This window comes from Anarhichas minor, unplaced genomic scaffold (genome assembly GCF_050575085.1).
Source record: "Anarhichas minor isolate MPS153535 unplaced genomic scaffold, ASM5057508v1 ptg000011l, whole genome shotgun sequence".
NCBI lineage: Eukaryota > Metazoa > Chordata > Actinopteri > Perciformes > Anarhichadidae > Anarhichas > Anarhichas minor.
Window position 1 is genome coordinate 16358539 of NW_027466457.1, and position 20131 is coordinate 16378669.

A 20131-nucleotide genomic window follows, 5' to 3' on the forward strand; every position below is an offset into this window, starting at 1 on the left:
TTTGCACATGAGGGAAGTTTCAGTTGGTTGCGATCTGCAGCATCACCGCTAGATGCCGCCAAATCCTACACACTGGCACTGTTAGAGCCTGCATGTAATAGTGATGTATCAACTTTCTCACAAGCATCCACGAGATCTAATTACAGCAAACAAACAAGAATTGTGCAGATGTTTCTGGAGGTCGGATGGAATCCTAGAAATGTAACCAAGACACTCTTAAAACTGTTTTAATGTGTACCACTAGGGGGCAGAATAACTTTTATTGCGTACAAAGTCAATGGAAAGATTAGATACATAAATCAACCCAGGGTGGCTCAGAGTGACGCTGACACATGTCCGCAAAAGATCAAAATGTTTCAGCTTGAGTGAAAAAACACCTAAACGCAAAAAAACACCACCTCTGTCCACTGTTTTGGCTTCTGCTGAATTTTCAACGTCATGGATCTGTTACTCAAACTGGACCTTCCTGGATCGTGCATCGTGTCTGACAGCTGTTTCTAAACACACGCTTATAGAACAGCTCGGTTCCTTCGGTGAGACCAGAACAAATATAATCGTATATGTTGTTGAAATTATTTTGAACCCAAACCAGCAGCCTAACTATAAAGTACATATTGTACTTCAGGTTTGTCGTCATGTTAACTTTGCTGTCAGGCAGCTGCATTTCAAAGACTCACTTTTATTCATAATTTTAGCATCGGCGGTGTCGAATCCAAAATGTTTCCTCACATCACCTTAAAAAATGATTTCCCGATTATCCGTCTCATGTTTCCTCTATTTTTCATCAACAAAGATCAGAAGATTATGCTGCAAGTTTGTACTTTAGTTTGAATCTCAAGTAAAGAATGTTGAGTCCCGGTGTGTGAAGAGAATTACATCAATATTATAGGATACGTGCAACTTTGGAGGCAGATGAAAAGAATCCTCTTTTTCATGCAGCGGACTGAATACTGAGGAGACCTTCAGAATTATTTGAGTGTTTTTGAGGAAATATTTCAGAACTCTGAGACTCACATGTAATGAGAATACCTTAAGTGTGTAAACTGGGGTTCCTCTACTATTCACGCCTCAACTGGAGGCAGAATCTGCTGAATTTCTTCTGAATTCTTCCTCTCCCACCACATGCAGCCGTCGCCTGCTGAGTCTCTGGTTGCTGACTGCAGGGACCCTGCAGCAGCATGTAATCCTCCCTGATTCAGGAGGACTTTCTTTTGTGGAACAGGGGGGCCAACGAGGGCCAGAATCCTTTACAAACATGTCCGACACACGAAAGGGGATTTGCAGGAAGTTGTTGGGTAAATACAGGAAGTGAAAGAGCAGAACGACGGCGTCAGCGCTCCGAGAGTAGCTGCTCCGTCCCAGCATGCCGAGCGGCTTTGATCTGGTCCGCTGTTGTCGGGACGCAGCTTCCCACTGATTCTGTTACAGCCTCCAGATCTGCTGCAGAGTCATCACACAAACAGACAAACAGCTGAGTCAGCAGGTCAGCGTTCACCTGTGTGTGTGTGTGTGTGTGTGTGTGTGTGTGTGTGTGTGTGTGTGTGTGTGTGTGTGTGTGTGTGTGTGTGTGTGTGTGTGTGTGTGTGTGTGTGTGTGTGTGTGTGTGTGTGTGTGTGTGTGTGTGTGTGTGTGTGTGTGTGTGCACAGACTCTGTGTCGTTGCAGCTTTTGTTCAGAGCTGTGAAGAGCGATGTAAACTCAGCAGTGGTGGAAGAAGCACTCTGATTCCTTTACTTTGAGTACAAGTCGTCAAAATGTTACTCAAGTAAAAGAATTGTCAGCAAAATGCAAACTGAATAATGATGAGACCTTCAGAATGATTTGCTTTTGAGTAAATATTTCAGAATATTTAGTATATATATATATATGTATATATATATATACATATATATATACATATATATGTATATATATATATGTATATACATAGACATTGCACGTCCTAGTTTAAATATAGATGTCAACTAAATGTAGTTAACTAAAGTTTCCTGAACCTCTTGACACAGAAACAAATATTATTATACATCTTACATTTCATTTTGAATGATCATCTTTTAAGAGGGCTCTTAGGCCATAAACAAGAAACAACCTTTGCCTGTTTTAACTTTAATTATTAACAGATAACATAATGTTATTTGCAATGGACACTGAGCTCATGCACATAGACTGTATATAAGAAGTAGACGTAGTCACTGTGACATCACCCATTGGGTTGTGAACCTTTTCAAAGCCTCGAGTATTTGGGCCATCGCCATCTTGGTTTATGGCAGTCGCCATTTCGTTTTTTTGCAACCAGTAGTGACACGAGAGGGTGGAGCCAAGTACGACTGAACCCCGAAACAGACATTTTGAGGCAACTAACAATGTGACCATTAACTTTCATGAACTGAAAACACTTTAAAAGGGTTTAAGTTCTAAGATGTAAACACTGACAACTCCCAGACCGTGGTAGAGACCTGTCAATCACTGTGTAGCCCCGCCCCAAAGCATACCCTGCTTTATGGTCTGTTTGACTCTAAATGGACCATAATGTACTAAATGAACATCATGCTGTATTGAAGAAGACTTGAAACTAGAGATTGAGACCATAAACTCATGTTTACAATGTTTACTGAGGTAATAAATAATGAATAAATTCTCTTAGACTTCTATACATTCAGACGTTTTGCAACCAGAGGAGTCGCCTCCTGACCGCCATCAGGAAGAATACAAGTACTTCAACATTGTCTTCACTTTTCACACTCGGAGGTTGGCCATGCACTGTATTAATTAGTTAATTTAATTAATTAAAATAAAATTCCAAACAGCTTAGCAGTGTTTGGTAACATGAGGGTTCTATGTTACGCGGGGTTCTCTGGTCTAGAATCACTGATTTGTTTACAGTGTAACTGACTGAAAACTGCACGTTAGCTATTGTTTTGCCCTTGACTCCTTATATTCTTCTGTATATCAGATCCTTAAAGGTCCCCCCTGTACGAAAGTATCAAAAGTATGCGGAATGGCTCCTTCCAACATGTTGTTATCAAATATTATATTGTATGTTTTATCACCAACAAAGCGTATCTGTGAACGCCAAATGAAATAATATTGGTCCCTGAATGAACCGTGGCCTCATCGTTTCCTATGAATTTTGGGATGTCAGACAACATGTCTGACTCTCTGTGTGTTGTCAACCCTTTTTACAGCAGTCCTGTAACCCTGCAGCTTCAAAACCCTCCAGCAGAGAAGAAGAAGCAGCCTCGGCGTCTCAGATTAGAGCTCGTGTTGAGTGTGATCCCTCCAGACGGCACAGGGGAAGGCCCGCTGCTTAATTGTTATTAATTAGCATAATTAAATATCCACGAGACACGGTGGCCTGAGGTCTAAAGGGTGGTGATCCATCACCCCTGCGCTCAGGGATAATGTTGATGCGCCGCCATGCCGCCCCCCTGCCACGCTCACAGCCGCCGCCTCTGAGCACCTCATTTCCTGCCAGATAGAGTGTGCTTTTAAAATGCAATCCAATACTGTAATTACACCCCACCATTAGAACATCTATTTCTTTCTTCCTCGCTGTCCTCCATCTTTAATTAACACATTAATGTCATAAAGCAACAATCCCATAATAAGCCCCATAATTAACCTCTTTAATAAATTAAGTCTCGACATTTCTTAGTTCTTCTTTATTCATTTCAAAAACACCTGAATTTGTAAAGCCTGTAATTAACTTATGTAGATTTTAAAGGGTGCATTACTCAATTGGCACATTAAAATATTGTAGTAATCAATTAAGGTCGGGATGTTGGTTCATGTTAAAGCTGCAGAAATATTTTTAGCTGCAAAATAATGACATTCTAGCCAAATAAATGTGCATCAGTCTAAAAGCTTTTCCCAGTCGAGCTCCCGTTCCAGTCTGAAGGTCAAGAACCTCTGCGGCTCTGACCGTCCTCGCTCCCCGCAGCCTGCAGCCGCCTGTCAGCCTTCCATTGATTTGGATCTATAATTAGTGCTCTGTTTGTTTGTGTGCGAGCAGCAGCAGCAGCCGGCGATAGAGAGGCTTGTTTGGATAATGGAGGCACGTTTGTCTTTTGAACACCTGATCCAGGTGTTTGAGATCCTGGTGACAGCGTGTCGTTCTCGGTTGATCGGCTGCAGCGAAAACAAAAACATCGCTGTTTATTGTCATATCCAACCTTCATGGATGATTGCTTCAAGTCTGATGCTGCAGGTTCACCACTTTCAGAGCAAACATCCTTTAAACTGCTGCACAGATTTACATCAAATCTACTGATGCTTTTGACGACCCTCAAGTCTTTCTTCTAGCACAAATCAGGACTAAACCTACACCTGATCGGGTGCTCAGAAATGAACCTGCTTTCATTCCATTTGAACCCTGAGATGTTCGGTTTCTCTTTTAATGTACAGGACGTCGTTGGGCTCGTTGTATACATGTTTTAACGACAGATTGTATGGGAAAGAAAAACAGTTTAATTTGGTTCTCAATAGTTTTATGTCCTCAGCCTTAAAAGTCTAATAATATTGACGGTGCACATAAAAAGAAGTTAGTATCGATGGATTTTTTTTCTCCTTGTCCGACCTGTATTTCGGGGATACTCAGAGGCTAAGTTTTGCAGGATGTAAACAGGAAGTATAACGTTGCCATGGAGTCTCTGAGTGATGATGTTGGCTGCAATTTAAGCCGCATATTTTCTTGAGCCTATATTTCTCAAAATGTTTGCAAGTTTGCACCGTTAAAAGTATGCCAAATTAGCTGTTAGCGTTTCCTGTTTGCACTGAGCCCATGGAAGTACAGACAACTATCACTGGATTACTTTGATGCTCAAGAAAACATAAACATTTGGCAAGTTCTGGATTCATAAGGGACATCTTTTATTTCTATGATCTCAAAGCAGAGTTAAAGACATTTATGTACAATCATTGACGGTGATAATGATATCCTCAGAAGCCTAATCACAAAATATGTCTTTGTGTTCATATTAGTCTGAGTTATGACTCCGAGCGTGATTTTTGACACAGAGTGCAGCAATCGGACACAGTGGTTTAACACAAAATGTGGTGTATTTGTGGATTCTGTAGTCCAAGCAGCAGTTGAAGTACACAGATATTTTACTTGAGTATAAGTATCATAGTGTTCTTTCTTGGTTATACTTCCGAATTCTTTTTTTTGCATATTCAAAGATCCATATATGATTTCTTCTAGCGTCACTCTAAAACATTCTGGAAAAGCTCAAACAACAGCTGAAACATCATCAGGAGGTTGTTTCTTGGTGGTGTTTTGTTCAGTTGCCTTCACTTCCTTTTGTGCAGCAGGGATGGAGTTGTGGAGGATATAGAGCATCTTTTACTCAGTTCAAACACAGTTTCACCAGAGAACATGAATATTTGATTCCATTCTTCTGCTCTGTTGAGCAATGTGTTTGCCGTGTTAGGAGCCTCATTGTTTTCTCACCTTTTTACACCAGTGTTCCTCTCCCTTTGTATTCCTCTGTTTTTTCAGAGTCCCTTGAAATACACTGAGTGGATATAAAAGCCAGATTTGCATTTAAACGCCTCTTTGTGCTTTCTTGTGTATGTTTCTTTTTTTCCCCTCTTACTTTTGTGCTGCAGTTCGTTTGGTTAGAAAACTCAGCGGATGAAAAAGTGATGTCGACAGAAGCCGGGAGTCTTTCTTTCTTCTGTGAGAGCAGCAGTGATCTCTGGGGGAGGAAAGCTTCTTCCGTATCAGAGATCGAGCAGCTGTTTGGAGCTCGGAAGCACTCAGGAACGTTTTGCAAAGTGTGTTTTTTGTCAGCGCTTTGAAAAAGGAGAAAGTAGCTGTAGCTTTCTATTTGCTTCTTAGTGATACCTTTAGTAAGAATGTCTCAGAAGTGGAGCTGCTGGTTTTTAAATCAAACATATTTTATCCGACCTATAACCCCTTAAAACTACAAGTTACAATCATGAGATCACGAGTTGTCTGAAACACTCAGCTTTAAAGGACTATCCAGCAGCTTTTAGGACTGTCTGCGTTGACTTGGGATTTACCGATGTTGACTTGGGACTTGTTAGTCATCAGTTTAGTCTTGTTAGCCTTGACTTGGGACTTACTTGTCATGACTCGTTGGTCTTGAGACGTGTCAATCTTGACTTGGGACTTTACTCAGGACTTACCTGTTTTGACTTATTGGTCTAGACTTGGGACTTATTATTGACTCTGGATTTACTGGTGTTGACTTGGGAATTGTTGGTTTTGACTTGAGATTTGTTGTTCTTGACTAAGGACTTGACGCAGGATTTACCGGTGTTCACTTGTTATTCTTCACTTGGGTCTTGTGAGTCTTTTTTTTGTAAATGTATTTATCGGGACTTGTTAGTCTTGGCTTGGGACTCGTTGGATCTAATTGGTCTTAACTTGGGACTTACAAGTCATGACTTGTTGGTCTGACTCAGGATTTACCTCTCTTGACTTGTTGGTCTTCACTTGGATCTTGTTGGTCTTGACTTGATACATGACTTGGGATTTACAGGTGTTAACTTGTTAGTCTTGACTGAGATTTTATTGGTCTTAATGTTACCTTTTTTTGCTGTTCAGATGTGCAGTGGTGCTTAAAGATAAGCAGAAAACTGTGTTTTAATATTAAGTAAAAAATAGTCTCCGTGGACGCAGGATGCGCTCACGAATGTTTGAGCAGCTCTCAGCTTGTCTGTTATCTTTGTACTCAGTCAGAATCAGTGTTGTCACATCTTTATTGATGTGACACAGACTAACGTTACTGATAAACAACCGAACAAATGCAAGAACTCTATTAATGTAAATATATTCAGGCGCGTGGGACGACACAGCTACGCTGGTTCCCCCTGAACTCATCCCATCGCCGGTAACCTCTGTAATTAGTTTGCTGTTTATCTAATTTACAAATCTAATTGAAACAGACGGATGCCTGTGAGAGAGAAAGAGAGAGACGTGAAAACAGAAACACGTCGAAGGAATTGCATTTACCCTGTAAGTGATGTGTAATTGAAATGCCAGCAGCCATGATAAAGCTGTCTGTCTCACCTCAGTCAGTGTTATTGTTCCTCCATCATCATCATCATCATCATCATCATCATCATCAGCAACGACATTCAGGTCGCCACATGGCCGAACATGCTGCTCACTTCCCTCTTTCTGTCAGAAACCATGCTCGTTCATTAAAGCTCCTGCGGTTGGTGGATAATTCATAATGTTAGTCTTGACTGAGGACTTGTTGTATGTGACTTAGAACTTATTTGTCTTGACTTGGATCTTGTTCATCTTCACTGAAGACTTGTTGGTCATGACGTAGGACTTATTAGTCTTGACTTGTAACGTGTTCGTCTTCACTGAAGACTTGTTGGACTTGACGTAGGACTTATTAGTCTTGTCTTGTAATGTGTTCGTCTTCACTGAAGACTTGTTGGTCTTGACGTAGGACTTATTAGTCTCGACTTGTAACGTGTTCGTCTTCACTGAAGACTTGTTGGTCTTGACTCAGGACTTGTTGTACTTGACTGAAATGCTAAATCAATCCATGATGTAAACAGGTCAGATTGGATTTAAACGTGCTGAACACCTGCTTGTTTGTGAATTCCTCTGTTCTCCAGCACAGAGAAGCTTCTCCAACATAATTCCTTGTAAACCATTCAGAGTCAGACTGGGAGACACAGAGCTTCTTGTAAATTCAAAACGATGCATTCAGGCACCATTAGAATTTCCAGGATCAAACATGTGTATTCTTTAAATATTGAAGACACTGCAGGGAGCAGCGATCATCTGCATCTTGGCCGTACATCTCTTCTCTGCCTCGGCTGGTTGACATCCTCGGCTCTCTCCGCTCGCCGTTCGAGGCTCATTTATTGCCGCCGTACAGACGTGTAATCAGTCTTTACTGCCGGAGCAAATGTCTCCCATCGGACAGATCCCCCGCCGCCTTTCTGCTATTTAAATTAAATTGGATTTCATTTCTAAGCTCCTATTAATTCAGAGAAGTCATGTCTGTTGATGGAGGGTCCAGTCCAGCAGTTGGTTTTCCTCCTCCTCTTTCACATCCTTCTATTGCTTTCCGGCCGGCGGCGTGATCGCAGAGCTCCACGGCTCTAATAACGCTAATTAGTCAGTGAAAATCTTTGGACGGACTTTACAGAGTCTTCAAATAAAAGATGACAACGTCCTCTCCACTCTGTTATTCAATCACAGCTAATGAGATTGAGCCAAATGTATTTCTTTATGTGAATGGGTTAGTTAACGTGTCTGATTTCACCTTCCCATAATCCTTTGTGAGTTACTTTCTGCCTGGCGGCAAGGACGAACTCGGGAACCTTTGATTAAAAAGAGTAAAGAGCTTACAGAATGTAGTTAAGTTTGTTAACTTGCCTCGCTGTTTCTTTCTGCTGTACCTTCTCAGTGTTTGATGTTTTCTGTCATATTTGTGCCTCATTAGAAGCAGAGCCTAACGATGATGATTAATGAGTCCGTCGATCACTTTCTCAACAAATATTGTCATGAAATCCACGGTGATGTCTTTGGTCCCCAGAGGAGGAAACTTACTGAAGCATATTATATGGAAGCTCTTTGAATTCACCAATGTGGAAAAAAAACAGTAATTAAAAAATATATATAATTTCAACATAAAAAAAAAATATTCTTTTAATTACAAGATCTGTACGGATCCGTAGCAAAGTGTTTGATGTGTTATTGAGCAGCTGGAAGCCTCATGTATCCCCCAAAATAACATTAGTGTTCTTCAGCACATCGCTAACGACGCCACTTATTTTTAGACTGCAAATGAGTTTCTAGGAATGGAAGGTCCAATGGGGATTGCTAATGGATGGAGGTGCTGAGGAACCTAGAGCGGAGGGTAACACATGATGATGATGATGATGATGAAGAAGAGGTTTGGGTTGGATGAAATTAAACAAACAGCAATGGGACGGGGCTAAAAGTACCTACAAGGAAATTAGATGAGTATCGATTTTTGTGTCGGACCTAAATTGTTCTTAATATAAAAACTGAACATTTTTTCTTTTTTTTATAAAGACCTTACAGGTGCCTTTCTATCATATCACATGATCTTCATCATCTGCATTCTTGACATTTGAAACAGTACAAAATACATGTTCTGGAGTTTGCCATCGTATCGCTCGACGACCCATCGTGTGTTTTTAACGTTGATCGTTTCAGTGACCGGTCAGCTGACGCCTCTCTGTCTCTGTTCCAGGGTTGGAGAAAGTCGGCCGTGACTCCACCTACGAGCAGGAAGGGAAGGTTCAGTTTGTGATGGACGCCGTGTACGCCATGGCCCACGCTCTGCACCACATGCACCGCGAGCTCTGCGCCGGATACCCGGGCCTCTGCCCCCGCATGGCCAACATCGACGGCAAGGAGCTGCTGGCCCACATCCGCGCCGTTGGCTTCAACGGTAGGACCTGTATCATTATTCAATCACCATGTGTCGTGTTTCTCAACTCATTGACATTTCGTTTAATGTGACCATTGGGCCAGAGCGCTTCTCCAACGTTGAAAATTAACTTTGAACTTAAACTTCCTTAAAGGAGACAATTTCAGGTTCATACTTCAGGTTTCTACCAGATTATATTTAATGCTTCAATGTTAAGAAAATAGTTTATTTTTCTCAAACTTTCTGAATAACTATAGAAACAGACAATCTTCTCTCTGATGGTCTTATTTACTGAAAGTCATATAGAGGCATCAGCATTAAATTGTTTCATAACCAGTTAAAAGTTCCTCACAGTAACTTTAAGTAAGCATTCTGAAAACTTCCCCACTCATAGGTCAGGTGTAAAATGCATCAGGAACGTTGGCTATTTTCACAAACAAACAACATCTTTAGAGATAACCACCAAACTACATGTGCAGCAGCTCAGTGGCTGTTTGTACCAGACAGCTTCAAGTGTGATCAACACCAACAGTGCTCTCAGTGAAGTCTCCCTGGATGAACAAAACTTATACATTCTATATAGAGAAGCTGTTTCAATCCCCCCAACCACACAAATATGTGATGCATCACCTAAATTGAAAAATCTGAGTTGAATTAAGATGTTGGTACATTTCTTAAAGCAAGTCTGTGTAACTGGTGATGGAGCCATTTGGTTTGCTGTGAGTTTGAATCATCACCGCCTCCACAGTCGACACCTCAAACAAGTTCTCTGCGTCTCAGCACTTTTCTGACAAATATTTCTTCTTGAATTTCTTCTGCGTTTTCGTGAGCCGAGACTCGAAATTCCAAGATTGACGAGGTTTTAATGAACCGGGAACGAGGAAGCGGTTGACTTCGGTCATGAGGTTTCTCTGATGGAACAGTGTGACGCGGTAGCACGAGAGAAAGAAAGACCAGCAATCGCAGCAGGAAGATGTGAGAGAAGACGAGGAAAACGTTTATTAGTTGTCCCGAACTTCGTCGGGAAGACTTCCCTCCTTCTGTTGTTCATTTCCTTCATTCCTCGCCATCTTTCTTCCTCATCACTGCGGCCGACCTCCTTGCGAGTTGAAGGCTCTCGTCAGCAGGACGTGTGAATGCTGACGCCCTCATCAGGGAATCCTCCCGCTCGTTATTAAACACCAAATATGGTCGCCGGGTTTTTATGTCCCCCCGATTATTCTCAGCTCAGTGGGAGTGCTGCAGTCTGATGATTCGTTGCTTTCACACAACTTTAATAATCACAAAATGTCACTTACCTGCTGTAGGTCTATCAACAAGGTTTGCAAGTTCAGTTTCTTTAGTTACTCTCACAATATTCCATCACTCATTCCTGATCAACATTATCCTCATACAACGAGTCGTGTGATATCTTGTTGCAATTTCCGACAAAACAAGAGAACAATTTCAATTTCAGCTCGTGCATACGCCCTTTTCAAAATAGACTTCCGTCTTCAAAAAGAAACTACTCAGTTCGGACTAGGCAACAAAACTACTCATATATGTTTCGGAAAAGATTGTTGTTTGGTTTAAAATAGCCGCTGTGTGCGACGTAACTACACTACGCAAGTTATGTAACAAATCACGCTGACGACTCGTTTCACACGAGGAACGAACAGCTGTTTGTTGGACTCATCCACCTCCACTACTGTCCGCCTTGTGTCCTTATGCAGTCTTTATACTTCCTATTTCATGACTACGTGGCTGAAATACAAAATAATTTTGTGGGATATTTACACATTACGGTGCGATGTTTTCTGTCGGTATAGCTACGAATGCTGGATGAGACCAGCCCGTCCTGATTCTTAACATTTTGAAGCCTCCGTTGTAGCGACATATTTCTTTCCCCCTAGATTGTTTTTTGTGATCTTTTTCTAAACCTAACTAAGTATTTTACAATATTTTCCTAAACACTAAGTATTTACATTTACAAAACAGAAATAACATTTATTTTTACAAACAAGACTTGAAATGATGAAGACACCTAAACCTAACAGAGTTAACAAACGTTTCATAACATATCATACGAACCGTTGTACGAGGACATGTTGGATTCATTGGAATATAGAATAAAAAGGATAATTTATGATTTATTAGGTTTGTCTATGTTCGGACATGTGAGGTGAACCTTCGCTCTGGTTGAATCAACGCCGTCCGCGGGTTTCACAAAAGCTTTGATGGAGCTCATTTTCCCACTCTGGCTTCTGAACGGTTGCATTCATCGCCAAGGACGTCATTCTTTTCACGACGTTGGTCGGAGAATTTCTCTCATTTAAAGTGATAAAGAAAACAAAAAAACACGTTTCAGACAAAGACGAAGATGAAATGTGACTTTTTCTTTTCTTTTTCAAGGTGAGTGTGTTCGTTAATACCATTTAATATATCAACACGATCACATAATATAACCCTCGACTCCCTCACAAAAGAAAGTCAGTGAATAATTCATAACAAATGACAACAAGAGACACGAAGAGAAATATCAAAAAGTAAAAGGCAAATAACCCTCAATCAAAGGAAACATTTGCAGCTTCTTAACTGTGATTTTTTCCCCCCACTTTTATCCGTCTTTAAAATCATTTTCAAACTGAATATTTTGAGGTTTTGGACTGATGGTCGAACAAAACGCGGCATTTGAAGACGTCACTGCACACATCACTTCTGGTGAAATCTTTTCCGGTAGCTTCCACTCCACCGTGAATTCCCGTAAATTCTAATACTTGAGATTGTAGATCTTCTCCTCCTTATAGCCCCGTATGTCTCCTCCTCCTCTTCCTCCTCCCAGCCTCCTACCTGCACACGGGGGATTAATTGAAAAATTTGAATAATTTTTCTTTCCACCTGCTCAGCACAGAGAGATACAGGACGCCGACAAAACGAAGGAAGAGGAGGAGATTGAGCCGATTCTGTGGCTGTGCTGAGCTCTCAGGGATTCATCTCTCTGATGGATGTGAGGAGCTGCTGGATGTTATTTCTGCAGGAGGAGGAAGAGGCACATTAAACATTGAATCCGTGGTGGGTTTCACCCACCGGCCTGAAACTGTAAATCTGTGCACAGTTAAAGTCAGCGTTGAGGCGCCGCACGCCGTGGTTTTTAAACATTAAACAGTTAGTCGCCTAGTTCGGAGAATTAGAAGCAAACGGGGGCAGAGACAGGAAACCTGTCACAGAGGCGAAGATTAGTCAGTCATCTTTCAGATTAAAGCCCGGAGGAGGAATCTTATTAAGAAGGAATTCAGGACAATAAAGCACATTCAGGAAATGATGTGTGTGTGTGTGTGTGTGTGTGTGTGTGTGTGTGTGTGTGTGTGTGTGTGTGTGTGTGTGTGTGTGTGTGTGTGTGTGCGTGTGTGTGTGTGTGTGTGTGTTCCTGTTCTTGTGTCTTTGTGAGGACCAGTGGGAACGTCCGGGTCTCTTGTCTCCCAGTTGCCTTCTGCCGGTTTTAGACACAGAACTTGCTTTAGTTGTGTAATATATCACTTTGACAGAACTAATGCGGCCTCTATGTTCAAAGTTGCATCACTGTTGCTTGGTAACACTTACAGAAGTTAATGGAAATCAATGGCTTCCAAGAAACTGTAGGTGAAATGGAAACAAAAATGAAACTGCAAACAAGTACGTGATGTGTAGTACGTGATGCAAATATAGTAACTTTAATTCTTCTGGTAAGGAGGAGGTACACCTCTTAACTGGAAGGCCTCTTTCTCTTTAAAGTCGTTTTGCGTCTTTCGGTAGTTGTTTTGTTTCTCTTTTTAGTTGTTTTGCATCTCTCCCTCGTTGTGTCTCTTTGTGATTGTTTGGAACCTTTTCATAGTATTTGCAAGTCTCTTTGTGCTCTCTGTAGTTCTTTTGGAGTGTTGTATTGCTGTAGTTTCTTATTGAGTCATGTTTCTCTTTAAATTACATTTTGGAGGTGAAGGCCCCTGACACTGTTGGCCCTTGGGTCTGTGCCCCCTAGGCCCGTTCACTAATCCATCCATGCCTCCAACCTATTTTCAAAATTGACATAAGTAACTGACAGTTAAGCAATATCACTCTTTATTATAGCCTACATAATTATAAACCTATATTTAATATCCCAATGTTTTCCACTTTGCTGCTGTAATCCTGCAAATTTCCCCGCTGTAGGACCATAAAAGATTATCTTATCTTAAAATTACACATTTGCTGATGTAGAAATAACAACAGCAAATCTTACCTCCACTGGAGCATATCGTGGTTAAGTGCCTTGCTCAAGGGCACCTCAGTGGTGGTAATGAGGTAGGAGCAAGAGCTTATTGCTGAAACATCAATTTATTAAGTACATAAACCTTCCTATTATCGGTTTCTTTGAGGAATTACTGCTCCATAAGGTGCCAAGAGTTCTCATCTTCACTCTGGGTACCAAAGATCGGCTTCATTTTCTAATTCAAAGGACTCGACTCTGAACTGAAGACGGTGTTAGCGAGTTGAACTGCAGCCTCGGAGAACATCTCCTCTGTGAAGCTCCAGGTCGCAGCTTCTGCAGCAGCACACCTGCATCACGACCAAATCCTGGCTCAGCAGCATGTGGTTTGTGCCTGATTGAGCCTATTAAGGCCCCCCCCCCCCCCCCTCCCCCCTCACACACACACATGCGTCACGCTGCTTTTGGGGCTTTCTCCTGCATGAATCTGTGAACAGCATGCTCGGTTGAACCTTCACATACATCAAACGTTGACATAAATCAAACTCGAGCTGCATCTCTGTCTTTCTTATGCTTCACTTCTCTGAACGCGGGGGCAGCGGGGTTACCCATAATTCCCATAATTCCCATAATTCCATGTATGAAATGCAGCGAAATCCAGGACGAAGCGACGGCGGCCCCGGGGGCTGATCGCCAACTCACCCATGCTCTCCTCGCCCCTGTGCTTATTTTTAGAGGAGCGTCTGGAGGCCAATCGAGACGCTTGTGCTAATGTTAGCGCTCGCTGCGCTAAAGCCGGCCCCCATTGTAATGTCCTGGTTGAACACGATCGGCAGAGCGAGGCATGGGGGGGGACGTCGGAGAGATTCCCCCCTGATTCATTTGGACAGCAGATGCTTACTAAGAGGCGACAAAAGCTTGTTGTTGCCGTTTTTAACAGGGATGCAGCATGACTGACCCTGTGGAGCTGCAGGAGGAGAAACCCTTTACAGTCGGATCAGTGGTGGGGGGTGGAGGGGGGGAGGGGGAGCAGATACTGTAGGTGAGTGAAGTGATGAATGTGTGAAGAGCTCATCTCCCGCTAGGACTTCACTTCAAATATGCAGCTTTTTCACAAACTGCTGAACAAAGCAGGAAGAGGAAACAACCAGAAAGAGCTCAGCGGCTTTGTTTCTGCACCTGGAGATTAAAGGAGCAGTTCTCCCTCTCCTTTCCTTTCTGTTCGAAATGAAATATCTTGCTTTCTAAAGACTGTTGCTCGGAGTTTACAGGTTTATTTAAGTGTTCTCTATATTCAGTAGGGTTCGGTTTCTCAGCCTTCATTAAAACATTATGAGGTCAACTGTTGTACAGCCTAAGCTATCATGTCCAGGGCTGTTATCGTGAAAGGTGAGAATGCAAGGAGTGGATGCGATGCCGTCCGGTTCAGACCACGGAGCCCCAGTGTTGCTGTACATCTATAGTTTCGAATATGTCCGTTCAACAAAACGTGATTGGTTGATATCAAACCTCAGGAAGATCGACCTCGTTACAAAAAGAAACGACTTTGCTGTTTCACTGCGTAAAATGTTACTCATCAAACGTGCAAATTAATCGTACAAAAAAAGTTCTTTAAGCTTAGCTTCATTTTGTTTTATCAATATACAGTATATATATATATATGCAAATCATTACATGAAGTCGTTCATATTTCATGACTTTTAGTGACTTCTAACGACTTCTGTGGGATTTTTTGAGCAAAAACCCCACAAAACCTCCTCCAGGTTACCGTCTGTTTGTGTTTTCTTTTGGAGGGTTCATTTCATCGCTCTTTCTGAAAAGCTGAAACATGATTTCAGGGTATTAGATATCACAATCAGCAGCCACCTACTGTGTTGTGACATGATTAGAATTCTGCCATGGCAACAACTTGGTAAAGAGCAGATATTTCTTCAGATTTCTGAGCTCGAATGAATAAAAATCTTTCTTTTATTCATGTGAGAGATCGAGACATCTGAAGGGAATATGGCGCACAATAACATCAAGGTGTTGAATCAAAAATGATCAAAACTTTAGTGGGGCTGAAATCAAACAAAACAGCTGAATGAGGAGTGAAGGAACCTGAATAAGCTGAGGATGCAGAGCGAGAGCGTCTTATCACACGGATGAATGGACGAGCTGCAGCTCTGACGCCCACGCCGCCCGCCAAGGTCTCCCGGAAACAATCGATACAGAAAGGACCGGTTCAATAAAGCTCTGAGGCTCTCGCTTTGCTGTGTTTCTGGGCGACACACTTCCTGTCAGCGCGGTGAGGAAGAGCTGCTGCTGCTGCTGCTGTCGGATCCATTCGGGTCGAAATAGATGGATTAATGGAGCGTCACGTCTCTTTCTGCACTGACTTGATGACAGACTGCAGCTGTGACAAAGCATGTATCGACAGTCTGGAAAATAAAGTTCACAGCCAGTCAGAACTTCCCTCAATACCTTCAAGGAGTATTTGTGGTTTAAATCTCAAGGGATGGTCGAAAAAAAAGTATTTGTCTGTAACAGAGGATGACATTTTTTTTTAAGTTCTTGGTGATCTTCGAACATACCTATCGGCTGTCTCTATCCAGGCTGTTCTCATACAGTGTTTTACCATAAACCGTATATAACAAGTGGACGTAGTCATCGTGACATTATCGATGGTTTGCGGACTGAAGTTTTGAAGCCTCAAATTCGGTGTTTTGGCTGTTGTCATCTTGGATTACGGGCACCATCTTGGCTTTTTGCAACCAGTGAACAGAAGTGACCATATTTGGACTGAGGAGGAGGGACGTCTCTGGTAGAGACCTGTCAATCACTGTGTAGCCCCGCCCTAAAGCATCCCCTGCTTTATGGTCTGTGTGACTCTAAATGGACCATAATGTACTAAATGAACATCATGCTGTATTGAAGAAGACTTGAAACTAGAGACTGAGACCATAAACTCATGTTTACAATGTTTACTGAGGTAATAAATCAAGAGAGAAGTAGAGTCATTTTCTCATAGACTTCTATACAACCAGAGGAGTCGCCCCCTGGTGGTCACTAGAGAGAATGCAGCTTTAAGATACTTCAGCATTGGCTTCACTTTACAGAACAGTAGATTGCCGCCTGGTTAGTAGCTATATCTACAAAAACGTTATGTATATCCCACAAAATCAATTCGTATGAAATCTACGTAATGGTAAACCAGGAAGTATAAAGAGCAGCAAACTCTGCTTAAGAAGGAGGTCGAGGTGAACCGGTGGGTCTAAAAACACCGGCCTTTCAACCAAGTCCCTTTGACCTCACAAAACACGTTTTTCAACATAACTCAAGAATTAATAAGCCAAATATGACAATTTCACAGAAATAACTAATAAGATAAAATGATGAAGTGATGACATTTTGGACAGACATTAATGTAAACTGTACACAACCAGCTTTAATTCTAGTTTATTCTACACAACAGACTGTTTGTTTGTGTCTCAAAGCTGAACCATGTGTCACCGCAGAGTTATCATGATTACCGTGTGGAAATGATGTCGAGCGAGGACGTTCATTTTGCATCAACACAGATTCTCTGGAGTGAAATGAAGGGAAGTGAAGTGGGGGGAATAGAGAGGACGAGGTGGTGTTGAGGATGGATGGGGGGGGGGGGAGTTCACCATCCTGAGGCGAGTTTTGGTGACTCATCGCCACGCTTACGTGATTTGTGATGCTTTCATTCGTGTTCAAGAACTAAATCAGGGCAGGAAAGAATCAAACTGCTGCCCACTCACTTCATTATAAATCTGTTTCCTTTTAGTTGTTGTTGTTCGGCTCTTTAGCTTCAATCTGCTTCTCTTCCTCTCGGCTTCAACAACTCCAAAACTAATCCGCTTCCAGTTCGACACTCTGCCGTCCCCGGTGTTGAATTCGCCCCGCAGGGAGGAGCGCAGCACTACTGTACGAGAGCAACACAATACCGTGAAACAGCAGCTGGAAGAAAAATAAAAAAACGAGGCTGAATCTGAAAACAAAACATCAAGTTTAGGAGGATTAAGTGAACATCTGTGTTCTTTGCAATGTGAAACAAGTGAAAACACTCCTGAATGAAGAAACAGACAATAAACAGATCAGATATTGTGTTTCAAACCATCTCCTTAACCATGAGACCTGCAGGATCCGTCTTTAAAATGTTGCAGCAGACTCGGTCTTCAAGCTAAAGTGAAAGTTCCCATGAGTCTCCTTTTTACACACATGCCCACTTTATGCTAATCCCATGCAGTTTGTTTTGCATGCTGTTATTTTTGCCTCTTCTTAAAATGGTATATTTAAATATTTCTGCATACCAGGGTCCCTAAACGGTCTTGGAGTTGCATAACTTGGGTACGAATGGAAAGCTGAGACTCTCGTGGATCCAATGAGTCCATTTGTATTCATGTGTGTAGTCCCCATCTTTGCCATTTCTCATAGTGAGACCATTTTTTAAAATTTGGCGTCACTGTATAAAATGACCTGTTGTGACCTCTAGGATAAACACAGCCTCATGAAACTTTGTGTGGCTTCTCTAAGAATATTGAAAATAAAAGAGGTTTCTGAACAGTTTCCAGAACAGAAGTGCTCGCCATCCATTTGGCAAAAAATGCAATTCTTGCAGAAATCTCAAAATGTCAAAAGTTTTTAGAGCATGGGTTTTTCTATAGTCTTCCCCAAGGTCCTTGTGTCTTTTTGTGGTCATTTCTAGGGATTTTTTATTAATTTTCGTCAATTCTCTCGTGGTCAAAAACGGTTAAATTTAGCACCATATCTGTGATACAAATGACATCGACCCAAAAATTGCTGCAACAGCTTATGAGACGTAACTGAGCATGGGAAAGACCATCATATACATCCATCACGATGTTCTGAGCCCTAATTAATTAATCATTATTTCTGATTCATAACTTGAACAACTTGACACACGTTGCTGAGCTGCATCTCAATCTCCTCTATCAATCACAATCTCTAATCTGCAGGTTCCCTGTCCCCCTCTAAAAATGAATAAGGGCTTAACAATCATCTCAAGTGCTTCTGGGATGTACTGTATTACACTTTTGTTATTTCGCTTTTTTGAGCTCTTGCGAAGACGGACAAATGTATTCAAGAAAAATGTAGCAGATACATTCAGTATCAACACTGTGACTTGCAACAATTAGTTTTGTCATCTTGTCCATAGAAATGAATCCCGTATCCCTCAAATACAATTAGCAGGGTATACATTTTGGATAAAGACTTAATTATTATAGCAATAAATGCTTTGTCTTAGGTCTCTTTTAAGGTTTTTGAAGTATATGTGAAATGTTCTGGGCACTTATATGTGTCTTCAAAAGTTATTTAAACAGTTTGGTGCAGGTTAGTTACAGGTTTCTGCACGTCTCTGCAGCTTCAATTTGAATCTGATTTAACACGAAAACAGGTTTTTGCAAAAATCAGTTTTTGTATGTCTTTGTGTTTTCTAAAACTTGTCTGAAAAAAAAAATCAGATTCTCATCTAGATTTGCATGAAATGTAAATTTTAAACTGTCAGTCTCACTGAGGCTCATTATTTTCATCTTTAAAAAAAACAAAAATCCGAATTAATTTATTTCTGTTATGAATAATACAAAATAGATGAGCTGTTGATGCTCCTGTGCTATTTGTACGTATAAATAAAATAATATGCAGACATTTTAAGCAAAATTGGACCCTTTCTGTGCAAATGACAAAAACAGTCCAATTCACAAAGATCAGCGCTAATTGCCGGATGCAGTTAGAGTGAAATTATAAGCGTATTCTGAGAGTTGGTGTAACTGTAGCACATTTGCAAAGGCTGTCGTTTATTTTGGGACGCAGCGTCGGGACGCGATGACAGCTGTGCCATGAAAAATAAATGAATTCGGCTCCTCTCCACGTCATTTTTGAAAATACATGAGAAAATAAACAAGATTGATCGAATCAATGAATTTATGCTGCTGTGCTTCTCCTTAAGGGAAGAAACACTTATCGTAAATAAGAGAATGTAATTGATATTGTCCGCATTAATGTATTTCTTTCCCCCAACAGAGGAGTATGCCCTCGAGCACATTTATACTTTGTCACATGGATAATAGCAATTAGATACAACAAAAGTGTGAATTCCATTCAGCTGCAAACCTGTGTGGCTGTTTTTGGACTACAATTACATGTGCATGATTTTATTTTGTAAATCGGACCTTGAGACGCGGTAGATGGAAGTTTTTCAATGATCCGCAATTCATGGTGCCGTCATTTCTTCGTGAATTTGCCCCAAAGTAGTTTAACCATTCCAGATAATTTTATTAAATACTATGAGGGAAGTTCATTTTTCTCTCATATCTGAGCTGAGCTCGTCAATTTATACATTAAACTAAAATGATCACACAAAATTCATGTGAATTCATGTCAACAATCTTAAAAACCCATGCATGAATCAATCAAAATCTGTTTGTTATCACTTGTAGACTCATGAATTAAACAAAATAAAAGCGTAATGCATCATTAAAGGCAATGAAGACGTGACCAATCACTTTACA

At 41.3% G+C, this 20131-nt stretch overlaps 1 protein-coding gene across 1 annotated transcript in view; it reads left to right on the plus strand.

The window, feature by feature from the left end:
• The window catches only part of LOC142947824 (metabotropic glutamate receptor 8-like), a 103319-nt gene that overhangs the window by 62177 nt on the left and 21011 nt on the right, over nucleotides 1–20131 (plus strand). The window contains 1 exon segment of the mRNA XM_076089681.1: nucleotides 9215–9415. Coding sequence (XP_075945796.1) covers nucleotides 9215–9415 — 201 coding nt within the window.